Here is a 23,304-nt window from a genome sequence, read left to right as displayed (position 1 = left end):
CGGCCAGAAACGCCCAAGTCTCACGCACATACACACAAACCAGTCGGCTGGAAACACAACGCAGGCACGCACACAAAAGCTGGCTATGTTTGCTAAAGGTTCGTCTCGAGCCTTGCTGATTTGTTGATTCTTTAACGACTGTTGTTTACAGGGGATCCCCTAGCTCGCTCCCGCTCTGGTTCCAAGCCTGATCCCTGACGGTATCCTCTCGCTCCTGCTCCCGTCCCGCCGTGCCGACGGCAGCGGCAACAGGTCCAGCGAGCCATGCAGCCGTGCTGAGACTGCTGGTGCCGCAACGCAGGAGCCCGAGATGGCATGTGCATGGCGCCCTTCGTGATGTGCGACCCTGTTTCCCTGTGAATGCGCTGGCGCTGCCGTCCGAGGACGTGGGCACTGGCACATGGCCACCGTGCACTACTTTGACAACCACGGAGTGGAGCGCGCCGTCACAACGGTGTACGACCAGCAGCAGGCACTCGCAGCCACCGCTAGCTCCCGTGTGGAGACGCCCTGAGGCCAGGCCCATGGTAACCATGTGTGATGTGTCATCGGATTCTTCTCCGGCCTGGGTGAGAGAGAGAAGACAGAAGAAGAAGACGAAGATGAGTTGGACGATGATGTGGCAAGTTCAGTGGTCAAAACCGGGTCGGGCTCTCCTGCAGGGTTCCCATCTGTCCTGGTATGCCCCATCACTTAATAAAACGTTTTCCTTTTCTTATAATTTATTGAAAACAATTTTTCTTTGTCTTATCCGTGCGTACCGCTGCTGCCACTCCCTCTTTCACAGCCACTCATTCCACTGTGAGGGAGGATTTCGACCAGGAGAAATCTACCGTTCAGGTCCGTCGCCGGCGGCAAGACCGGAGCTGTATAGCGCCGTCCATCTCTGACGCGCTTCGCCGCCCAGAGCTGTCACGGCTAGCGCCACCCGTCTCCGGCGCGCTTCGCCGCCATGAGCCGCGGGGTTCGAAGGCAGTAAGACAGAAATCGCCGCCGCTCGCCTCCGGCACGCTGCGCACGGCCTGGGGCCGTTGTATTGGCTGGAGGCAAGATGGGATCCATCACGGCTAGCTCCGTTCGCCTAAGGCGCGCTGCGCCACGCCCGGCCGTGGACTTGGCCGGCGGCAAGACGGGGGCCGTCGCGGCTAGTGTCGCTCGCCTCCGGCACACCCAAGGCCAGCCCAAGGTTGTGGCTGATCCACTCCCTGTGAGGTGGTGGCACGGTGGAACTGCAGCGCGTGCAGCCGGTGGCTGAGATTCCGTGGGAGTTCGTGTGGTCACAGTGGAAGATGCGAACTCGATGCAAACTCAACAGGCAAAGGTGAGAGATGATTCGCTACTTCATCTACCTTTGTGCTAGCACCTAATTAGCTCTCGGCTACATACGTACGCAAGCTATTACTGGTAGCAATGTACTAGCTCTGTACTAGTAGCTAGCTATGTAGTGAACTCTAAAGTATGCAAGCTATCTACTCTGCTCTATTTTTCAGTCATACAGTACAGGGGAAATCACAAATTGGTGAAAGCACCTTTTAATGAATTTAGTGCCTATAAGCAGGGGCGGCGCTAGGGGTATTCTTGGGTCTTTATGTGAATACCCACGATTTTTACAAAACAATGTTGATTTTGGTAAAACAGTGACAATTTTAGAAAAAACAATAATTTTGGCAAAATAAATACACATGAATACCCGGTTGCAAATTCCGGGAGCCGCCACTGCCTATAAGAACACATTTAACTGGAAAACTAAACCTCAGTTACACGTCTAACATATCATAAGGAATAACCAACAACTAATCCATATTCATGTATATATTTTTATTTGAGCATAAAACCGTTGTGCATCTAACATTAAAAGGAACGGTAAGATAAATTATTACATCTCAAAGGAACTGTCTTGTAGAGCAATCCTGAGATACGAAGTTTACATAGAGCTATTTAAAAGTGTTTATCTTGTATGTGGCTTGATTGGCTACCCAAGACCTGGAAGAACAAAGAAATAATTTCTTATGACATATAAACTTCAATTGGGAATATGACTTGTAAGTGAACAATACCTGAATTGGCAGCTGGTCATTTTTGAGATGTTGGCCATCCCGAGTCCGATAACATTTGGGAGCTCTACATACAATGTTGATTCAAAAGTCAATACAAGGGAATGACATGTGCATGTTCATTTTAATTTATAGCGATTAACTAATAAAATTCTACCTGACTTGGTTGAGTGCTAGTTGGCGGCTGGTGATTATGAGATGTTGGCCATCCCGAGTCCGATGACACCACAGAAGTCTACATGTAGTGTTAATCAAAAAGTAAATGACCCGTGCATGCTCGTCTTAATTTTAACAACAAACTAAATAAATATACCTGACTCGGTTGAATGCTATGATAGAAATATGGTTGTTGTGGTCGCAAGCCAAGTAACTGTTGAAAACTAGTAGTGCCTACCTGCGATAGCGGAGCAGGCAAGCCATGATGTAATACTTGCAAATTATAGGTATTGAAGAATTTTCATCTGCTTGTCCTGTAGGTATTGAAGAATGGCACCTGTGTCTCCTTTTTGGATTGATTGCATACGCTTTGATCGGAGATAATTTTTATAATCCTTTTGACCAAAGCTAAGACATCGCCTACCCCCTGCTTGTCTACTCATCACTTCATGACCAGATTTTGGTCTAATACCTGAATCGTTCAATATGTCAATCTGGGCCTTCTGAGCTTCTGTAATTCTTCTTTGGGATCGCAGTAGATGGGCTTTGCTTGGAGTTACAAGTTCATGATTATGAGCATCCTCAAAGCTGCTTACAACATACTTTCCATTACCACTTATTTTGATGGTCATCTCTGCCATACACCCAACTCTTGTATCTGCTCGCTTTCGCTGGCATTGTTCCTTGCTCTTGTCCTTGAAACCTGCCTTTGAGCATACAAATTTCTTTGTTCGAATAACATTCGTTGAGGATTTATCATGCCAAAATTTCCTGACACTGAAACCAACATGTCCTGCATATGCATTATAAAACTCATATGCTATATCTTCATTCTCAAATTCCATTCCTATCTCTGGTTTTAACCTTTTGCTGTAATCATCATCTGTGTTTCGACCTGCCTCTCCCACATCTGTGGTGTCATGATCTACACAACATAAAAAATATAATATACTAATTAGTTCACGGGCGACACATGGAGTAAAAGATAACACGATATTCACAATCCTGGTTTTAGTGAAACCTGAAAAGCGCTTATAGATAGAACAATGCTTTTTGGAAAAGGACACATGGTATTCACGGGGCATTCGAAAAATATTGATCTTTTTCTTTGATACAATAATCTCTATCATTAGAGTTAGCAAAAAGAGAATATGTCAAAGGAGAAATCTCAGGCAGTAAAATTTATAATAAACTTAGGTGGTATTCTGATGCATAATGTACGCAACATCATAGGAGTAATCATCATTAACGGAATTATAATGCAATTCCGAAGGATTAATTTGCATGTGTTTCAAAGAAACGGGGCTACGGAAGATGAAGTACTGGGATAATTTGCATGTCATACATTCAACTCTTTGTTTATTTGTTTCTTTCAATCTTATCAGCTTCGTATGATCAAGAGTGTTGACAATCTGTACATTCCAGGCGCAAGAACATACCTACGGACGATGAATTGGCAGGAGCTCCGTCCATGCTGAAGAACACCGTAGATGTTGATCCACGGAAAGGACAATTTCCTATCAATCTTGATCTATTCTCCTTTGAACCGGGGGCAACAACAATGGAATAGATCGGTACGAGAAAGGACGGATGAAGCCATGAAGAGATTTTGGCGGCAATCTGTTGTTACGCGGGAGATAAACCTGTCGTTTTGCTGATTTTCTGGAACTTAACTGCAATTATAGAGATACGCTGGGTTGTTTAAGTGGTGGGGCCCTATCAGGACAGGTGTCGGACATCCGTTGGCCCTGCACGATAGTGCGTACTGGGAACCCTGCAGGAGAGCCCGACCCGTCAAAACCATGCCACATCAGCACAAAACCATTTGAATCCGTTTGAGGGACGAAAATATCCGGTTTTAATAATTGAAGGACTAGATTTTTTTGGTTTTGTAGTTGAGGGACCATTTCTATACTATCGGTAAAATTGAGGGGCAAAAAATATACTTTTCCCTATACTAATTAAAGACGGTCTATTTTTTTCTCACTCGAAATCTTCTTAATTATCTCTATTACTCTATATGTTGACATACATTCATCTTTCTACCGTCGTATGTTCGAGGAATTTTTGATGAAGTTTAATCCGGAAGAAGAGTAGATAAAACATGATTAACATAGTACTCCCTCCGATCCATATTACCCCACGAAGAAACAGGAGGCTTGCGAGTAGGGATGAAAGCCGGGAATCGGCAGCGTGGCAGACGTGCGCGGCGGCTCTGGCAATGGTACACGAGGAGAGGTCGATTAGCCCATGTTGGCCTGGGTTTAACCCTAGGTAGAGCAGGCCTTCCTAGTTGCCGCAGCGACTCTGGTAATGTTTTCCTCTTGCTATGCGGCGGCGACGACGACAAACCCGTGCTGGCCTGGGCTTAACCCTAGGTAGAGCAGGGCCTTCCTCGTTGTCGCAGCGACTCTAGCAATGTTTTTCCTCTTGCTGTGCGGCGGCGGCGGACGCGGCTTCGAGCTTGCAGTCCTACGAGTGCCTCCGGCCCTTCTTCCTCTTAGGCCGACTGCACGACATGCTGCTCATCCGTCAACGACTTCTTCTTGGTCGGCACCACCGTCTTGTGGGCTACGTGGGGCTTGCCTTTGGCGGAAGCAGGCCGAAGGCAGCGTCGAGGATCGGCATGTCGTTCATGACAAGCGGCCGGAAGCGTGAGTAAGCGGGAATTTTTTGGAAAAGAGAGGGAAATGAGGATGGTTGTGCCGCCGACTAGCAGGCTAAGGGGAAGAGTAGGCAGGCGTTGTAGGTGCCAACGCAAACAAGGTCTAAATTTGAACCAGGATGATCGCGCGACGGACAAAAAATAGATGCAGGCCACGTTTAGATCAGCGTCTTGGACTGTCTTTTATATCCGTTTGGACCCAAACAAACAGGACCAATTAGTCCGCGTTGGAGTTGCTCTGAGGCCCGTGTCCCACATCGCGCGCGCAAGGTGTCCGCAATTATTTTCCTGTTCGCGCGCAGCTCGGCGAGTGGCGGGCGTGGAGGTCGCCTGCGCCGCCGACATCGCAGCGACTCTCCGGCTGTGCTCTGCTCCACCACCCAACCACCCTTTCGACGTACTACTCCAGAAGGATTCAGCCGGCTGTTACTGGAGCCCGCGCCGTGCCGCGCCCGTGCAGGTACGAGCCTGCTCAGTTCTGCAAATCCCGGAACTCTTGGTCTAGCCCCCGCAAAACTCTTCTCTTTCTAATTTTGGGGTATGTTTTCCCAAGGATGTCCTACATGCTAGTACATGGTGAAAAATACCAATTTTGAAAATACCAACTTTGCGCCAAACATGAGTGTAGCTGAACTAAGCCAAAACCAGATGTCTCATTGCACGCCAGGTGTTTGTTAGAGTGCCGATTCGTGGATACACTCGAATTATGTCTGTTTTTGCTGTGAAACAATGCCCGCATCTGCGGCAACCCCTAAATCCCTAAACCATCCAAGGAGCCAACATGTGACAAGCTGTACGGGACTGAAGTTCATGACAAAAAAGAATGTAATAAACAGTTGAATAAATGGTTCAGTTCAATCAGGTCTGAATAGGGTATACACACGGAAATTACTACGAACAATGACCGGACTGGGGCCAGTGCTGACAAACTGGATGCCCAGGATAAGTTGAACTTTATGTATGGGCATAAACATAATTAGCTGTTGTATGTCGAGCTAATTCAGGCCAATCCTTTACCATTCTAGAAATTTATTCAGCTGGAGACTGCTTTATGCAATACCAAATGAGCTAGAAACAACTTGAACTTGAAACAGGTGCCACTCATGTGCTAAGACTTCTGCGGCCGGTATCAGCGACAGTCGAACCATCGCGCGTATGGTCACTTGTTTGTTGACCTATGACTTCTTCGACCCTGACAAGAGACAGTTGAACCATCCCTCCTCGAGCATCTTCACTTGTTTGTTGACCTGTCTCTTCTTGGACCCCCATAGGAGACTGTTGAACCATCGCTCCTCCAGCCTGCTCGCCTCCATTTCCTTGTGCCTGCTCCCCATTTTGGCCAGGTTGCTCGCCTCCAGCCTGCCCGCCTCCATTTCCTTGTGCCTGCTCCCCATTTTGGATAGGTTGCTCGCCTCCAGCCTGCCCGCCTCCATTTTCTTGTGCCTGTCCCCCATTATGGCCAGGTTGCCTGTCTCCAGCCTGTTCGCCTCCATTTCCTTGTGCCTGCTCCCCATTTTGGCCACGTTGCTCGTTCCTTGGATACAAGTAAATGATCACAGCTACCACAAAACAGGATGTCGTGATAGCTACATTAAGTTTGAAAAGTCCTCGAAAACTGCCAAACGTGAGTTCGTCTGGATCAGGTGCACGTCCTGCATTGTTACAGTTGTTTTCATATCCTACTCCGATCCATTTCTTCTCAATTTGATTGATGGTATCTCCTCCTATTACACTGAGGATTGCCTTTGAGATGTCCCCAACTAGAGGAGATCCTTTTGGAAATGCCTGTTAAAGAAATTTATTGTTCTATTAGCTTATATGCATAGCTCTAGAGCACTTCATATTCTGCTATGGTGATGCCTAAAGGAAAATCAAAATTGAACCCATGTGGTATCAAAGAAGTCCAGATTGTCGTTAGCATAAGTGTTTTAGAAAGTCATTCTGATGTGCATAAATAAAATTATGTGGAAGCACATGTTATTTAGTAAGAGCTAGGAAATCCAAAATTTTCTTGGTCTAAGTTTTAAGAGCTCATTTAGATTTATGTATATGAACGTACGTGGCAGCACATGTTGACTCGAGGAGTCGGGGAACTAATAAACAACAGTGCTGCGCCTAACTACTTAGCACCCATTCGTTGTGCGTAACTGAACATGCATAATTGGATTCTATATCTATGTGATAAACAAAGATAATTTTTGCTTGTATGGGTGAGTTGTGCACAATTTCGAATTGATAAGTCATCGGTGTTGCCATCACTTGTTTGAACACTTGTGTCAGCATTATCGTACATGTCGTTAATGAGGATAATGTACTTCGTTGGAACTTTGTGTTTCTCCAAATCCACCATATGACATTCCGCGGTATCTTATCGAGTTATCATAGGACTTCTCCAAATCAATGAACACCATATACAGGTCCTTTTGTTACCTGTATCTCTCCACAAGTTGTCGTACCAAGAAAATGGCTTTCATGGTTGACCTCCCAGGCATGAAACCAAACAGAATTTTAGTCACGCTTGTTGTTGAAGATTGGTATTAATATTCCTCACCTCTGTTCTTTAGGCATCTTGTATGACCCAAAAAAGAGGTTGAAAAGGTTAGTTAGCCATACTACTGCCGTCTCCAATGCCTCTCCACACCTCAATAGGGATACAATCAGGGCCCATCTCCTTGCCTCCTTTCATCCTTTTTAAAGCCTCCCTGGCCTCAAACTCCTAGATTCGTCGCACAAAAACGTATGTTGGCATCATCAAAGGAGTCGTCCAGCTCAATGGTAGAGCTCTCATTCTTTCCATTGAATATTTTGTCGAAGTGCTCTTGCCATCTATGCTTGATGTCCTTGTCCTTCACCAAAAGCCGATCTGCTCCATTCTTGATGTATTTGACTTGGTTGACATCCCTCGTCTTCATCTCTCGATCTTGGCCATCTTATAGAAGTCCCTTTCGCATTCCTTCATGTTTAATCGCTGGTAGAGGTCCTCATACACCCGACCCCTTGCTTCACTCACAACTCGCTTTACTGTCTTCTTTGTCACCTTGTACTTCTCTATGTTGTCTGCACTCCTATCCAGGTGTAGGCGTCTGAAACATTCTTTCTTCTCCTTAATAGCCTTTTGGACATCATCATTCCACCACCAGGTATCTTTAGCTCGGCTTCTACTTCCCCTGATCACCCCAAATTCCTCTAAAGCCACCTTCCGAACGCAAGTCACCATCTTCATCCACATATTGTTTGCATCACCCCCTTCCGCCCAAGAGCCCTCCTTAATAACTCCTTGAAAACATGAGTTTCCTCTCCTTGAGCTCACACTGCTTCGTTCTAGCGACTTTGGCACGCTTATCCTACTGGACACAAATCTGAAAGCGGAAGTCAGCACCACAAGCTTATGTTGAGGAACAACACTCCCCCTCCATGTATCACCTTACAATCTAGGCAAGCATGTCCGTCTTCTCTTGAGAGGACGAAATCAATCAGGCTAGAGTGTTGACCACTGCTAAAAGTCACTAGATGGAATTCTCTCTTTCCAAAGAGGGTGTTAATTACAATCATGTCGTAGGTTAAAGCCAAGCTTAAGACATTCCCTCCTTGATTCCTGCTGCCATAACCAAAGCCCCAAACCCACGCGAACATTGAGGTCTCATGCTATGAAGAGCTTCTCGCCAATAGGTACACTTCTAACCATGTCCCAGGCCTTCCCAGAATTCCCTTTTGGTCCTCTCACTGTGGCCTACTTGCGGAGCATACACGCTCATAACATTGAGAACTAACTCCCCGACGACGAGCTTTACCAGGATAATCCGGTCCCTTGCTTGTTGACGTCTACCACTCCATACTTGAGGCTCTTGTTGAATCTGCCTACTCCATTTATGCTTGTAGTTCTCCCCTTGTACCATAGTTTGAAGCCGGTATCCTCCACCTCCTCCGTCTTCTGTCCCTTCCATTTGGTTTTTGGACTCATAGGATATCAACACTCCTCCTCACCGCTGTATCAACTAACTCTCATGACTTACCCGTTGGGGACCCTACGATTCCAGCTACCTAAGCCGATCCTACTAGGCCCAACTAGCTTCCTTGCCCATCGCACTCGTTGAGTCAAATGCGAAGACGCTTACTCATTTTTCGCTACACCTAGGTGTCGACGTAGCGCGCCACTAAGGATGTGATGATCCGATCCTTAATCACTTACAACCACATGCAGATCAAGATACGGCACGCCACCAAGGTCCAAGGGGTTATGGCCCGGCTCGTGCCCATTTGACACCACACCAGGGTTCCGATATGGCGCGTGGCGTCTGGGTTTCATCTCCATAAGAGTGCTGAGTTTGGACGTTGGCTCGCCAAGTCTATCACAACCCTCCTCCTTTACCCGGGCTTGGGGCCGGCTATGTTGAGACATGTTAGAATTGAGTATTTGTGCACTTCGAAAGAAAATAGTATATGCACAACATGTTAGAACACATGCACCACTCAAAAAATTGAACATCAGCATGTTGTAATCATAAATACATGTGGTCAAATGCTTTCACAATTTTTCGCTAATCTATACATATGAAATGACATGTTGTAATCTGAATTTAAATACTTTGAAGACGAAACTTTCTGACAAATGTTGTGAAGTCCTATTTCAGCGGAAGGTTTCTATACTCGCGTAGGTTCCATGAAGCTCCCCTCTTGTAAATACTTTCTCTTACATACTCAAAATATTATATACTGTCGGGGTCTCCCAATCAATTTTCTTTCAAAATATGTTTTTTAATGCACACGTTTGATTTTCCAGAATTATGTACTACCCATAGAAGCACATATTTTTCCATTAACTAGTAGTGATACCATCCTCTTACTTAGGAATAGCACCTGTGGCGGCATAAATCATTATGAAATTTCAATGTCAAAGTTGATCATTAGTCACTTCAAACAGTGATCTTTCAGGATATGCCACTGTATAGTATGGAATCTATTACTCATGTGAATAGATTACATACAATGATCTTTCAGGAGTAACAAAAGCGGCGGGTGGCGACGCTGATTGGAGTTCAACTAGGATGGCAGGTGGAGCTAGCTATGCATGCGTGTGTGCGTCTGACCGTCTGTTTTCTTCTTTCTTTGTTTAGATGTGCGTTCGTCTGGGTTAGATTAGGGGCATGGGTCAGTTAGTGGCCCCGTAAGTCAGTAGGGGTAACTTATGTCAAGTTTACAAATGCTGACACGTTTTTCTTCTGGTCAACTGGCCAAAAGAAATGGTTAACCCGCAGAGGTGTAACAGAGCGGTAGTTGTCATGCATTGTCAGAAGCTAGAATGGTAAAACTGAAATGTCAATTTTAAGAGTGGCATGGTCCAAATTTAGAGTGGCAGAAAAAAAATTCCGAGGCCAGTAGCATAACTTAGTTGACTTAGTGCTAAGGAGTTATGAACTAGTGATTAACGGCCATTTTATCAGTAAACATCAAGTGTTCACAAAGTGCATATGTTATGTGAGCATTAGTTCAATACCATTTGACATCTGTTCATTCAGTTAGGAATTAGGTATGCAAAGCCAGCAATGCTCGCATCTTAAATAAAACTAGCAGCGATGATATGTGTGTATGTATGTCTGTAATCTATACGTTTTAAGAAAAAAATGTATAACTGTCAGCTCAAGAAATTTATTGCAAACAAACAGATGAAATTAGGTTACTTACATATCCAAAACCTGCTGCCTTATAAAATGGAACCATGGTGTATCCTTTGCAGTTCCTTGCCAGAAATAATCTGATGTATGGAACTTCATGAATGAACGCGGCAATTCCGCCATTTTTGCTTCCCTTCGAGAGTGCACTGTAAAATCCGTCATAGGTACTATAGGTCTTGATCTTCGATTTGTCGAAATTGAGTTGTTCCAGTAGACTCTGGACGTAGGAACCATGAGTGCATCCTACATAGTCCCCACTTCTACGGAGGTCATGGATATCGGTTATAGTTGGATTTAGTTGTCTTATGGTAAGCATTGTTGCCAAATTTGCGGTGTAGCTTGCTGACAATACAAGGAAGAAAAACACCCATACAATCAAGACTATCCGAGATAGTAAGTGTCTCACTCTGTCTGAAATTTTTGATATGGAGTTCAATTAGTTTTTCAGTCATATGGAAGGAAAATTCAGGAACCACATAACTACATAATATAGATGAAAGTGATGAAACTTGATACGTAATTTTCTAGAGAGAATTCCTTCTTTAACACCGTGTCTAAATTTTATGCCCTATTTAACATCGACAAACGATTTCTTCCCTATCTAACAAAGAGTTTAAATTTTATGCCTTTTATGACACTTTTGTCTATTTTGAGCCTCAATGACAACTGAAAAGACCCTTTTGCCCCTCATGTTTTATGTTTGTGCGCGCGTGTGTGCTGCTGATGTTGCGTGTGTGTGCGTGCGTGTGTGTGCTGCTGATGTTGCGTGTGTGTGCGTGTGTGTATGTGCTGCTGCGTGCCTGCGTGCTTGTGTGTGCGTGCGTGTGTATGCTGCTGCGTGTGTTGCTCGGTGTGTGCTGTCGCATGACTGCGTGTTTGTGTGTGCGTACATGCTGCTGTGTGTGTGCTGATGCGTGGGTGTGTGTTGTTGTGTGATGCGCGCGTGTGTGTGCTGTGTGCGTGTGTATGTGCTGCCGCTGCGTGTGTGCGTGTTGCGTGCGATGTGTATGTGTTGCCGCTGTGTGTTTGCTACTGCCCCGTACTGATATTGCATGTGTGTGTGCTACTGTCCCGCACACATACATATCACATGAAGGGCAAAAGGGTTTTTTCAGGTGTCATTTAGTCTTAAAATGGAAGAAAGTGTTATAAAGGGCATAAATTTTAGACTCGTTGTTAGATAGGGAAGAAAAAGTTTTTCAGTGTTAAATAAGAAAACAAAATTTAAGATAATGTTAAATAAGGAATTGTTTCAATTTTCTACATGTGGTGCTTATTAAGTTTTTCAGATAGTGGGAATTATTTGCTAGTGTAGTTATCTTATGGCTCACGACGCACTGAACAGGGTTCTGGACAAGCATAGCTGCAAATCCTGAACGTGTGGTTGAGAATCAAACTTAGATCATCAGCCAGAGACAAGAGGTACCACACCGAAGCTATTGTAGTGTTAATTATTCGTAATACGGCACTGTTTCTGTGACAAAACTATTGTATATAAGATACTGAAATGACGTACAAAGTAACCTGACCACTCGAGCTTTGTTTTATACACCCCAGGCCTATCCGTTAAGCTTCATGTACTAGACAATGCAACCAAAAGTCCGAACTGATGAAAAGAGCTAGGCAATCTACATATACACTTCAATACCCCCTCTCACGTGTGATGCGGGAAGTCAATACATGGATAGATTTAGAGGTATGGCTAAAGAGGCCTATACATGGACACAAAGGGGGGCAGCAGCAATTTTTGGATAAATTGCGAAAGCCTGGACTTGAACTCAAGAAGGCCCTGATACCATGTTAAACTTCATGCACTAGCCAAAACAATCAAAAGTATGAACTGATGGAAAAGGCTAGGCAATCCACATATACACTTAAACATATCCAACAGCAGGAGCATCTAGTTTTGTAAGCTATGTCTACACGTTCACGTTCTTGCATACTTGGAGCATCTCAGATTGTTGAGCATAGACCCAAGGTTTGTTCCCTACATTGGTTGTTTGCTCATCTAAGACATGGAGGCAACTGGATGCATGCCTATTTGCTACAACATTGTAACTTTGTTAGTTGCACCAAGAATGAAATAATGATTTTGGTGCAGCTTGATACTTCATGTCATATGTTATGTGAAAGTTAATTTTCTCTTAAGGAATAGAAGTATTTTGGTAAATGTACTTACTATCTCCAAATAGAGAAAAAAATGTCATAATCCCGATGTTTCTCAGAACTTCTCCAGTAATATTTATGTTGTTTTCCAGAAGCTCCAATATGCAGACAACAAACCATGTGTAGAACAATAATCCGATGCTTCTGAGCCACAGGCCACGTGATAATGGCTCAACGAAAATCCATGCTTTGTTAGTTCTGCTGCTCTTGGCTGGAACAACCATTGCCACTCCTGATTCTGTGTACGGTAGAGTGAAATCGACGTAGGAAGTTCTGTTATGTGAGATTGTTATATCCCCAATTGCTACATCATATTTCTGCAAGGCATCAAACAAAATTTGCTTTACTGACCAGCACAATGATCGCTTAATCTTTATTATGAAAGCTGTAACTATTTCATAAGGACATGAATAGGTAAACCAAGAAGAGCCTAACTATGCCATGTTTCTTATCATGTACTCCGTCTGTAAACTAGTATAAGATCGTTTGGATCACTACTTTAGTGATCCAAATGATCTTATATTAGTTTACAGAGGGAGTAAAGATGATGTGTATATTTCTCTGATATAGTACTATACCTAATGAGTTGCAAGCAACAGTTGACACGTTAATGCAATTTTTGCTACAATAACATAGTATCCCCTCTGTAAAGAAATATAAGAACGTTTGGATCACTAAAGTAGTGATCTAAACGCTCTTATATTTCTTTACGGAAGGAGTACCAAACAGTCACCTGACCCATAGTTAAGCATGATATGGTCGTTGTACAGACTATATAATAGAGAAATATGCCCCTGCTTAACATCTCCTCTCAATTGCAATTTATTTGAGCGGGCTGTGTGCCATTTCTTTTACATGGTTGCACTAAACTAAAAGTAGTAAATATATGTGTGAGCTCTTACATCATGGCATGCATATAAAATGTACTTTTAGCAAATTCAATGCGGAAGTTGAAGCCCTGTTGCGGTTATTACCTTAAGGTAAACTTGGTAAATAAAATCATCATAACCTCCACTGCTTGTGTCATTTGTAGTGCCAAATGCTACATATTCATAGGGTAGTGCATAGGGAAGTCTTTTAACTGCCTCTTCGAATACATCAATTGAAAGGCCACTTGCTTTAGTTGCCCCTGTGATTGGATCCTTTCCACTTGTCATAAATTGTGGGTATACACTTACGTGCACTCCTACTCGAAGCTTCTTCCCATTTACAGGAGCTTCCCACCCTCTCGGTATCTCTGTTGATTTTCCCGGCCAAATCACGGGGTTTAGGTCAGAAGCTAAGCCTGAATGATGTGGCATTGCTTCCCCGTGATATAGTCGCCGGGAAATACCATTCTCTGCAGTCCAAAACCCAATTTGTTGCCACCCTTTACCAACTACATTTATGATCTGAAATGTAGAGGCTTGCAGCTGCCTGCCAGAAAGGTCAAAATGACCACTCAAACCTCTAAATTTGTATTGCAAGATGGTCTTTAGGAGATCCGGTCCATAAACAGAAGTTCCCAAGCTTGTCATATTTCTTGCAACTGCTGGTTTTTGAAATGATGTTTTGTTCTTAATACCAAGGTTTTCAACTGCTTGTGCTACCGCCCATATAGTATCATAGCCCCAGAGTTCAAATATGGTTGGTTTCAGTGGTGGATCATTTGGGTTATCAATCTGTAATCTCCTGTTCCAGCGTATGGTGAAGTTATCCAGTTCTGCTGATTTAGGAGTATAAAATTTTACACCTAAAACACCATTCATTGCATCCATGACAGAAGGGTCCATGGAGTCTATGACATTGGTTAGTCCATCTGTCATGATCCATACGAATCCTTTCTTCATCATACCAACCTCTTTTGCCTTTGTGAAGAGGATCGACGCCAAATCAGGTGACATATGCACCACGAAGACCCTTGTTTGCATTGTCATTAACTTATAGAGTTCTTGGGTAATTTGTTCAGTAGTTGCTGACAGAGGGATCACACTCCGATAGGGAACACGGGCATCAATTTCTTGGAGGGCGTCGATGAGATATGGTATGACACCTCTACCATAGTCAGTTTCTTCATAAATTGGCACCACCTGTCTCCACCCGTAGGCCTTAATTAGGGAGGCAATGCTATTCACTTGTGTAGAGTCACTCAATGTTGCACGAACAAAATATGGAAGACTGCCAGAGTAAAGAGATGGGCTTGTTGCTGTGAAGGAGATGACAGGGACCTGAGTTTTATTCCCGAGATCCGATACAAATGCTGCTTGTGAAGATGTTTGAGGGCCTATGATAACTTGGACACTGTAATTCTCTAGCAGGTCAAGAGCTGTGAAGTTGCATAATCAAATTTTAGTTGAATGCAAATTTGTGGCTGCCAGAAGCTTCGTAAATTCCGAATCGAAGAGTGAAGCAATGCCGTATGGTATTTACTCAATATATGTTCGTTCATAGCACTCTATAGCGTGTGTTTCTACTGTCCTAGCAAACTTACACTTGTGAAAACAGGATTGCAAATTTTTACCAATTTACAGATGAAGCTGCAAATTTGAACCCACAATCTTTGTATGAATGTAGCAAACCATGTCGTCATACAATGAATGATTACAGTTCGCTCTGTTCACATGAGTTGCTTGTTTTTAAACATGGCATTTATCGTGTTCCTGCATTACTAGTTATGCTGATAAATAGTGTTTATTTTACATTGGATTTCATCACAAAACTTTTAGAAGCCTCTTATGGAGTATATTCCGTGCTCTTTTACTACAATAACAGTTCTAAGCAATGCTTGATTCCCCTTTTCCATTTCAGGTCATCCTATCATAGGGATATTTCCTTGATCCATCTGGAGGATTGTTTGAAGGTATTTTGGTGTGATTTTTCCATTGGAAGTGAACTTCATATTTCCATTGAAAAAAAAGTGTCCTCACATAGAAAGATGACTGCTAATAACGGCATTCTGATTTTAAGTCCACTTGTTATGTTCTGATTTTTGCCAAAAAAGGTTTTCGCCTCGCTTTATATATAAAGCATCGATCATCAAGCACCCAGTACAAACACACGCCACTGCAACACACGCACACACCCAGGGCAGGATACATAGGCGCTGAGCGCAGCAACACCACCCCTAGCACTGCCACCACGAAGAGATGAAGCTACATATGACGAACCATGTGTTTCAAGGCGGCGTCTTCGGGAAGGGTACGACACCGGAGCGCCGCCACTGCTCGATCCTAGTATCAGAGTTTTCCCTGGAGCCGCATGACGGGCAATGAGAGCCGCGACGACGCCTTCAAGAAGGGAACGATCTTCGCCGCCACCGGTCCGTCCGAAGATAGAACAGGTTTTCACCTCGGCCAACACTCACTGGCATCGAACGCCACACCTCGGCAACCATGCGCCCACACGGCCATGGTGACCGGGCAGCACCAAGGCACGGGCTCTCTGCCCAAGAGCACCGTGCTACCACCACCAGGGCCACCGCCTCGGCATCGAAGACCTTAACACCACCTCACCCGAGACCCGCCGCAACCCCAACAAAAAAGGCGAGCGGAAAGGTCCCACCTTTCGTACCCCTGGGCGACCCCCAGCGTCGAGACCCAACAGGCCGGCCAGAACTGGCATCCACCGACCCGTCCTGCTACCCCGAGTGCGAGACGAGCTCGGTCCTGCAGCACCGGGAGGGGGACGAGGTCAGTCCTGCTGCACCGTGCGCGAGACGAGCTCAGTCCTGCAGCATCGGGAGGGGGACGAGGTTAGTCCTGCTGCACCGTGCGCGAGACGAGCTCGGTTCTGCAGCACCGGGCGCAAGACAAGCGGTGGACCACAACTAGGAGAGGACCAGCCCTTTGATGGGAATAGCGCCCGGCGACGAGGAGATGGCGAAGGTCGAGACGGTCCGAACGTAGACGAACCGACGCCAAAGCAGAGTCCGGTCGTCGCCGTGGCCGAGACCACCGAACCATCGTGTAGCCGACACGTCACAGGAAGGTCGCCGCAAAGCCAGACCTCATCGTGTCGCCGCCGCCCACGGCCAGAGCAGCCACCACGCTGAGAAACTGCCCCACCCGCACCATCCGCCAGGATCCACGCATCAGATCCGGCGCCATCCACCACCATCTTCCACAGAGCCGACCACGACCAAATCCACCGCCAGCCGAGCTCCCACGCGAGCCGAACCAGCCTGGCCGCCGTTGAGCCCAAGTCTCCCGGAGGCACACCAGGAGCCAGATCTGGGCATGCCCAGCCATGGCCGCCGGCGCCCCTGGCCACCCTCGCGGACACGGAGCCGCCCGCGCAGCCACCATGACCAGGCGGCGTCGCCTGCCGGCCGGTCGCCGCGCCGCCACGCCCCCCGCACGCGCCGCGCCTCCACCTGGATGCGTCGTCCCGCGCCACCCGCTGCCAAGCAAAGAGGAGAGGCCGCCCCACCGCCGGCGGCGGCAACCGGGCTTTGCCCGGCCGCGCCCTCGGGCGGCGGCGAGGGAGGGAGGAGGGGGAGGAGGTGGGGTCTCCGGCGGCGGCGGTTAGGTCTCCTCCCGTGACGGGAGCCTCTCTGTTTCGTCCTCTGTTTTCGTTGCACTGTTACTCTGATTTTTTGTGAATAGAAACTGTTGATCAGTGAATCTCTCTGTTACTCTGTCAGTACGGAGAGAACAGTCCAGATACGAAGGGATCAACACCATGGCTCTGATCAAGCAACCGGGTTACCTTATCACAAAAAGCACGCTAAAGCACTTGCCCACCAAAGATAGCTATCCATTGTCGAAAATTTATATGATGAATATGCCGTACGATTAAATTTCACAAAATACAGATGACCATACATCTGAAAACATGAATAAATCTATAATCTCTGGGTACTGAAATTTGAACCCAGTCAATTCACAGCAATTAGGTGGCTAACGGGATTACATCCGGGTCGGAACTAGCAGTAATCATTTTTGTTGTTAAGGTTTCTCAGACCAGCGAACTTATCAAGGATAAGCTAAGCTAAACATAATTGGGTTATTAAATATGTATGCACTAACCTTTATGAGAGTAAAACTCATAATATTTCCTTGCAAAAAAGTGTTGTAAATATTTCTTGGTAATAGTAACTTAGGTCATCTCCAACTTGGACCCCTAAAACGGACACAGGATCCGTCCGCAGATGCATCTGCGGACATGAATACGGGAGGCGGCTATCCAACCGTGTACGTCAAACGTCCGGAGACATTTCGAACGGAATCTGAACAAACCGAATGATTTTTCATGCAAATCGGATGATTTTCATTTAAATCTTGTTAGGAAATATTAGTATTGGTCTAAGAGTCCTTATTAGACTACGTTTCCTTTCCTTACACCTCAAGTCTTGCGTGATACGAGTATATATATGCCCCTTGGGCCTTCAAGCGGTTGCTACAAATCAGCCGGTTGATTTGTTACAAAATTAAGCCACCTAACCAGCCGTCCGGTCTGACGGATACTGGCCGTGCAATCACAGCAAACGGAGTCAACGTCTTCCTCCTTTGTTCTTCCATCCACCACACACATCATCCAACATCTGCACACGTCAGCGACCTCGCGGCATCGGAGCCGTCGGCGACCACTGCATCGCAACACCGAGAAGCCATCCGGGTGCTGCTCAAATGGCAACGCCAAGCGCGACGAAAAAAGCTTCAGCGCAGCAGCTTCCATGGCAGCACCGTGCGGCGCGAAGCACCGGCGATGCTCCATTGCAGCCCCAGCGCAGTACATTGCAATCCCCGGCAGCGCTCCATTGCAACCCCCGGCGAGCCTCAATGACCCCGTGGCGCTTCATCGTAGCTCTAGCATGCTTCAATGCAGCTCCGGTGCTCTTCATTGCAGCTCCGGCATGATTCAATGAAGCTCTGGTGCACTTCATTGCAGCTCCGGCATCGCTTCAATGCAGCCCCGACTGACCTTTAACGACTCAAGTGGTGCTCCATTGCAGTCTTCGGCAGCACTCCATTGCAACCCGTCGAACTTCACTGCAGCACCACGAGCAGAGCACGTCGCGTCGGATGCCGACAGCACGACGAGCGTGTCACGTTGGATGCTGCTTTGCAGCACCACGAAGCGTTGCTGCCCCTGCGAGATCCATGGTCAGCTGGTGCTGCAAGGCCGGCCGTGAACCTGTCTGCTGCAAGGGCTCATCCATGGGTGGGGGGGGAGGGGGGGGGGGCGCTGAGCCCTGATCTCGCACGCCGGTGCGCTAGTTGGGCAGCAGCCAAGCCCATCTCGCACGCCGGTGTGCTGGTTGGGCAGCAGCCGAGCCCCGATCTCGCACGCCAGTGGCTTGGAGCGGTGGCTGGCGCCTTGCCTTGCAGCCTCACCGCGGCTTGCAACAACGGTTTGGGTGGGGCTTGCAGCATCGTCCTGTTTGGGTGTCTCTCATCCGTGGAGGTGGATGGGAATGGGGAAGGAGAAATCGAAGGAAGAAGTTGACTCGGTCGAGAGATAAGGATAAGGTGGACGGGGCGGTGGGTGGGTCCCACGAAGGAAGTGTGTCGATCTACGCCCATTGTCCTTAGCCAGCGAGTTTCTTTCGTCGTCGGTTGTCATGGGCTATGATTTTCTGTGCAATGCTTTATTCTCTTGATGTGCCATCTTCCTTTGACATCCATCTTATGTATCTTCTACTGATGTGGTGTCTTTCTCTGATGAGTCATCTCTTCATTATCCCCTTTGGCTTGACTCGACAAGTTTTGAAGACTCTTCATACTATGGCAACACTCTCAAGACGCATAATTGGATTATCATTTTTTTTCTTCTACTACTAAACTTCTTAGGGCGCCGCTGAGCCCTGATCTCGCACGCCGGTGCGCTAGTTGGGCAGCAGCCAAGCCCATCTCGCACGCCGGTGTGCTGGTTGGGCAGCAGCCGAGCCCCGATCTCGCACGCCAGTGGCTGGGAGCGATGGCTGGCGCCTTGCCTTGCAGCCTCAGCACGGCTTGCAACAACAGTTTGGGTGGGGCTTGCAGCATCGTCCTGTTCGGGTGTCTCTCATTCATGGAGGTGGATGGGAATGGGGAAGGAGAAATCAAAGGAATAAGATGACTCGGCCGAGAGATAAGGATAAGGTGGACGGGGCGGTGGGTGGGTCCCATGAAGGATGTGTGTCGATCTACGCCCATTGTCCTTAGTTAGCGAGTTTCTTTTGTCATTAGTTGTCATGGGCTATGATTTTCTGCGCAATGCTTTATTCTCTTGATGTGCCATCTTCCTTTGACATCCATCTTCTGTATCTTCTACTGATGTGGTGTCTTTCTCTGATGTGTCATCTCTTCATTCTCCCTTTTGGCTTGACTCGACAAGTTTTGAAGGCTCTTCATGCTATGGCAACACTCTCAAGACGCAGAATTGGATTATCATTTTTTTTCTTTTACTACTAAACTTCTTCAAATGCAATGCTATTGCATACGCTTTGCATTTGAGGGGGGTGTTAGGAAGTATTAGTATTGGTCTAGGAGTCCTTGTTAGACTATGTTTCCTTTCCTTGCACCTACGCCTGCTCCATGGTAAAGTAAGCATGTACCAATGCCGGTGGGGGTGTTCGCTCGTCATCGGACGCCTCCTCCATCGCTGTGTCGTCCTCGCTCACCTCCGGCGAGCTCGCCAGCAAGCCGGCCTCTATCCGTCGCGCATGACGGGCCTGCCATCCCACTGCAACGCCGGCCAACTCGTGCTTCTGCTCCGTCAAGAGGCTCTCCCACATCACTCTAGAGCTCCTGGTCATAGCGGAGGTGGCGCACGGAGGAGGAACAGAAGCAGGCGTGTTGCGGTGCGAATCGTGCCAAGCGTGGCCACGCATAAATAGTGGGCATCGGCCAGGACAAGCGGTGGGCGGTTCAATGCGGGCGCCGGAGTGGGTTTCTCAGACGCCGTGCCTGTTTAATGCCGACAAGCAGGTGAACGGGCACTAGTTTTGAATGCAGTAGTTAGTCGTCCCGTTTCGTCCAGTCATGTCTCTCCGACATTGAATAGGTGTGAAGTTCGTTTCGTCCAGTCATGTCTCTCCGACATTGAATAGGTGTGAAGTTCGCGACGCGGCATGGACAGGATGCCGCTTTAATGGTGGCTCCAGTGACCGGTGGTGTTCGCTCTGGATCGACATGAATGCGGTGCGGGGAGCGGAGGTGCGGTCGCGCGGGAGATGTTTTTGGTTGGGACCGGGGTGCTAGACGCGTACATGATGACGGTCCGAACGCCCGCAAACCTCCTCCTGTTTGCGTCCGGTTTATTTGCGTCCAGTTTGCAGGATTTCGGACAAGCGGATTTACGCCCGAATTGGATGGCTTGCGGTGTCTCGGCCCGGGCGTTTTGAGGGTCTGATTGGAGATGCCGTTAGTAAGAATTTAGTAGCCGGACATTGTCCTTTTATATGTTTCTGAACTTTACCGAGAGATATACGCTTAAAGTACTTCATTTAATATGATTGTCATAAATTAGCCTTGTTAGTATCTATTTATTTGGTTTACAACCTTTTCTGTCCATCAGCATTTGTTAGTTGGATGTCTATTGTTAAACAGAAGAAGTACGGAGTATTATGGAGCACATGGAAAGTAAAGTAAAAACCATTGATAAATGTTACAATTAAACTCCTCCAACTTTGTCCATTAGTAGTGGTGGCACGTTGGAGGATAACTATGTTATTTTTCCATCGAAACTGTGTTGATAATATTTCACTTTTGTAGCTTATACTAACTTGATTGATGAAAGTTGCGGTCAAAAAAAAAAACTTGATTGATGAAAGTCAGTTATATAAGTTGTACTTTGCAGAATGTGTAAAAAAAAAGTTGTACTCTGAAGCATATACTATGTAGCAACGGAAGTATTAGGAAAGAAGTTTTTCATGATAGACTGCAGAACTTTTACCTGCTGATGCAGCTTGGACATTGTTACTTTTGGAGTCCCTGATGTGGAGAACTAGCTTCGGGCTGTAGTTTCTGTGGACTGCATAGAAGTCTTCCAGGGCCATCAAAATGCTGGTCCGTGTCATCTTGCCCCCCAATGAATCCAAGTCAAGGATCACTCCGACAGGGAACTCATCTGCTCCACTTGTGGTAGCATTTTGAGCTGCGCCGAAATGGATGATAAGTAACAGGAAGAAGGTGATTTGAGATGCTCTCTCCATTGAGTGCTGCAAGGTTCGCGAACTATTTTGTGCCCAGAATCTGAGGCCGCCGAGGTTCATATATAGTTGGTTTCTTTGACGCATTCAAGCTAAAATTTCAGCGTAACGGCATCGGTGGCTAAATTTCGATACCTTGAGCCATGCATATTTTATTGCTGAGGAAATGGTTCTACCCCATTTTCAGTTGTGGTTTCCAAAGGTCAAATGATGTAGCACGGCCAAGGAATTTAAATACAAAATACGTAGTTGAGGACATGTTGCATTGATGGGTTCGATGATACAGTAGTGGAGTACTCCGTTGCTGCATGTTACCACCGGGCTGTACAGGTACTTAAATACTACCAAGCGACCAGTAGCTCCTTCCGTTCAATCTAACGCTATATCCCTTGAAAGCGACAACAGCTGTTATCCAATTGTTTTCAAATGTTTGCCTTATTTCCCCAAGGAAATGGATTTTGTTGACGCGATTTCTGTTGTTTATCTGAAGTCCAATTGCTGGGAAGTTGTCCAGAATCCCCTTCATTATGTTGGTTAACTAGACTCCAATTGCTGGGAAGTTGCCCAGAATCCCTTTGATTATGTATGTCAAAACCTGATGAATGTGACAATGGAATTTCCTTACATCAGAATGCGTGTGTTGACATTTGAGGAAGGGAAATTTCTGGAATTATTTCGCCCGGTTACTCATAGGCGAAAAATGGATTGTCGGGTTGTCTCGCTGTCCAAAGAATTGTACCTACGTAAATTACCAAAACATAGGTGTTGGGTGATGAACAGATGTAGACTTCCTAAATTTTATTTTGCTGAATTTCTATTGGATGAGCTTCAGTTTGTTATTAGCATAGCTGGATCGCTGGCCTTCTCAATTTTAATGTAATTCAGCACAACTGGTCGAGTATAAACCAGTAATTTTCGAAACCAACTTGATAACAAAGTCAGACACGAACCAGGACATGCGCATTGAGTTGTATCAGTAGCACTCTATGAGTGCGCTCCACGATGACAATCATATTAGCCTAGTATTACAAGTGGTGCCAATTGCAAACAGGGAAATTGTTTTTTGATGTTTGGCAAACCATCTAACGGCACTAAGAGTTAGGCACCTTTCGTGCCATGATATAGGAAGTTGCAAAAAATTGTGGAAAAGTATGACTAACTGTGTGGTGTTATCCCTGTATTTTTTGAAGTGATAGCTGTGCGTAATTCAACGAAGTTCCCTGTGGCAACCCCAAGAGGACTGAGCTGGATAGATTCCTTAGTAAGGTCAAGCTGGGTCAATGTGAGCTAGATCCAACGTGGTGGACGCGCTTGGACGTGTCCAGGCCTCTTTATATCCACCGTAGATATGAGTTGGATTTAAGGGGTGTCGGTCAGTCTGGATGTATAGGGCTAGTGTGAGGGGTGCGGCCGGTTTGCGATTTCTTAACCGGTCAGCGACTGGGCCGTCCACCCAGACGTATAGAGGCAATATAAGGG

At 46.3% G+C, this 23,304-nt stretch overlaps 1 protein-coding gene and 1 long non-coding RNA gene across 2 annotated transcripts; one reads left to right on the top strand and one right to left on the bottom strand.

The window, feature by feature from the left end:
- The first annotated feature begins 105 nt into the window (after positions 1 to 105).
- LOC125509405 (uncharacterized) lies at positions 106 to 15,710 on the top strand. The gene is made up of 7 exons (XR_015604800.1): positions 106 to 679; positions 788 to 1,321; positions 2,531 to 5,335; positions 14,476 to 14,589; positions 14,662 to 14,736; positions 14,836 to 15,114; positions 15,501 to 15,710. It is a non-coding gene; the product is annotated as an uncharacterized LOC125509405 (long non-coding RNA).
- LOC125509401 (glutamate receptor 2.1-like) lies at positions 5,334 to 21,828 on the bottom strand. Its single transcript, XM_048674366.2, has 5 exons — positions 21,570 to 21,828; positions 13,688 to 15,018; positions 12,727 to 13,030; positions 10,558 to 10,958; positions 5,334 to 6,660 (listed from the first exon to the last, which is right to left on the bottom strand). The coding sequence occupies exons 1-5, from the start codon at positions 21,826 to 21,828 to the stop codon at positions 5,977 to 5,979; spliced, it is 2,979 nt and encodes a 992-aa protein (XP_048530323.2). The 3' UTR covers positions 5,334 to 5,976.
- Positions 21,829 to 23,304: the final 1,476 nt, after the last annotated feature.

The sequence above is a fragment of the Triticum urartu genome, chromosome 5A, assembly GCF_056163025.1.
Source record: "Triticum urartu cultivar PI428250 chromosome 5A, HENAU_Tu73, whole genome shotgun sequence".
Taxonomy (NCBI): Eukaryota; Viridiplantae; Streptophyta; class Magnoliopsida; order Poales; family Poaceae; genus Triticum; species Triticum urartu.
Note: the sequence above shows the minus strand (reverse complement) of the source record. Positions and strands in the feature narration are given on the sequence as shown.